The sequence below is a fragment of the Pollachius pollachius genome (genome assembly GCF_949987615.1).
Source record: "Pollachius pollachius genome assembly, chromosome: 4".
Classification (NCBI taxonomy): domain Eukaryota; kingdom Metazoa; phylum Chordata; class Actinopteri; order Gadiformes; family Gadidae; genus Pollachius; species Pollachius pollachius.
This window is the reverse complement of record NC_136937.1, coordinates 5,120,061-5,122,560: the sequence shown is the minus strand read 5'-3', so window position 1 is coordinate 5,122,560 and position 2,500 is coordinate 5,120,061. Positions and strand designations below refer to the sequence as shown.

The following is a 2,500-nucleotide window of genomic DNA, read 5'->3' as shown; positions in this document are numbered from 1 at the left end:
CCTACCGATGAGAAAAAATCGGATTTGGTGTTTGCATCGGAATTTGTTGCGAAACGTACAGATTACGTAGAATCCGATTTTATGGATAACAGATCATTTGGTGCGCAGAAATGTTGACGATGGTCTTGTGTCGTGACAGTGACATGTAACTATGGTAACGGTGGCTGCCAGCACACGTGTGACGACACCGACACGGGGCCGGTGTGTCACTGTCACCAGAAGTACGCCCTGCACTCTGACAAGAAGACCTGCATCGGTGAGTCACACGCACACACCCAGGGACACACACACACACACACACACACACACACACACACATACACACACACACAGGGACGCACACACACACACACAACTTAACCCCTTACCAACAATATAACCACCACCACCACCAGCCACTCAACCACTAACACCACGACCACCACCACCACCACCAACTCAACCAGAAGAACCGCCACCCCCTTACCCACAAACACCACCCATTCCACTTACCACCTCCGCCACCAGCACCCACTCAACCACCACCGCCACCACCACCGCCACCACCTCCAGCGACTCCCAGCCACTCCACCGGAACCCGGTGCCAGGTTTTGCAGTGAGCTCTTTGTTAACGAGGTCGTTAGGATCCTTGGAGCCGGAGAGGGCTGGCGGATCGGAGGCTGGTGTATCACCGCGGCAACCCCGGGTCAGCGCCAAGACCGTCTGCGGGCCCAGACACCGCAGCACAGACACCCAGACACGCAGACGCTGCAGGACAGACGCCCAGACACAGACACCACGGCTCCCTCTTTCTCCCACAGAACCAGACAGACGCTGCGGGACAGACACGCAGACACAGAAACATCAGCACAGACACCGGATCACAGAAACCACAGCACAGACGCTCAGACACCGGATCACAGAAAACACAGCACAGAGACACAGACACACGTGCACACGCACACTCCCCCACACGCACATGCAAACACACTCAAGCACACACACACACACACACACACATGCAGACACACACACATAGATGAAGAGAAATACACAAACCCACTAATTCCTATTATCTTTTGTTATTCTTGCTGTGTTAAAACACTGGAGAGGACTGTACGCTCTCTCTCTCTCTCTGTCTCTCTGTCGCTCTCTCTCTCTCTCTCTCTCCCTCTCCCACTCTGTCTCTCTCTCTCTCTCTCTCTCTCTCTCTTCCTCCCTCTCCCTCTGTCTCTCTCTCTCTCTCTCTCTCTCTCTCTCTCTCTTCCTCCCTCTCCCTCTGTCTCTCTCTCTCTCTCTCTCTCTCTCTCTCTCTCTTCCTCCCTCTCCCTCTCTCTCTCTCTCTCTCTCTCTCTCTTCCTCCCTCTCCCTCTCTCTCTCTCTCTCTCTCTCTCCTGGTTCTGTGTTGATGACCCTCTCCCTTCCAGCGGTCACCCCGAGGAGCGGCCAAAACGCGGCTGCCATGGCGACGCAGAGTAGCGCACTGCAAAGGGCGAGCGGGAAAATCCTTCCCTCTCTCTCTCTCTCCCCTCTGCCCCCCCCCTCTCCACCTCTGCCCCTCGTCTCCCTCTTCATCTTGTGTTTCTCTCTCTCTCTCTCTCTCTCTCTCTCTCTCTCTCTCTCTCGCTCTCTCTCTTTCTCTCTCCCTCCAACACTTTGACGTGAGAACGGGACGCTGTGTCTATGTTCCCAATATTGTCCCAGTCACTTTGTGGGCCTACTTCCCCACCCCCCCCCCCCTCCTTCTCCCCTCCCTCCCTCCCCTCTCCCTCTGTGTTGCCCCCTCCCCCCCCCACCCCCACCCCTTCCTTCTCTCCTTGCGACTTCCCATCTATCCACTGCCTCTTGTACACTCCTCTCCCTTCCTCTTTTCCCTCCTCCTCCCTTCCTCCTCCTCCTCCTCCTCCCTTCCTCCCTTCCTCCTCCCCCTCCTCCCCCTCCCTTCCTTCCTCCCCCCCTCCCTTCCCCCTCCTCCCCCTCCTCCTCCTCCTCCTCCTTCTGTGGTCATAGTAACTGATTGCCTGTCTTGTCTGAGCATCCATATGTGCAGCGAAAGAAAACCGTTCTTTTTATTCCTCCTCACGGTTGATTCTCACGTCCTTCCTTTAGTCCTGTGTGAGTGGAGTACCGACCGAGTAGGGAGTCATGCTAGGGAGGGAGGGGAAAGGAAAGGGGGTCGGAGTTCGTGTTATGACACCGGAACATCTCAATTGCAGCCTGATCGTAGCGCTTAGCGCCCACGCTAGGAGGCCTTCTGGAGCTGACCAACAGAAACCTCTCTTTTTGTCCTCTACTCCATCGCAACCCCACCCTCCCCATCACACCGTCCCTCCGTCACCCCCCCGAGAGCCCAGGCTGCATGTCCCGCTCTCTCTCTCCGACACGCTGTCTGTTCATGCATTCATGCGTTTATTCATTCATTCATTTATTCAGTCTGCCCGTCTGTCCGTCTGTTTGTCTGTCCGCGGCCCAAAAGCCTCTTGTACTAACTGGCTCTCGGCCTGCTTGTCTGTCTGTCTGT

General features: G+C 55.9%; 1 protein-coding gene across 1 annotated transcript in view; it reads left to right on the top strand.

The window, feature by feature from the left end:
- scube1 (signal peptide, CUB domain, EGF-like 1) overlaps nucleotides 1-2,500 on the top strand; it is a gene marked incomplete at its 5' end in the record, with an annotated part of 45,799 nt that overhangs the window by 4,958 nt on the left and 38,341 nt on the right. The window contains one exon of the mRNA XM_079735635.1: nucleotides 140-256. Within this exon, the coding sequence (XP_079591761.1) occupies nucleotides 140-256 (117 nt within the window). The remainder of the gene's footprint in view (nucleotides 1-139; nucleotides 257-2,500) is intronic.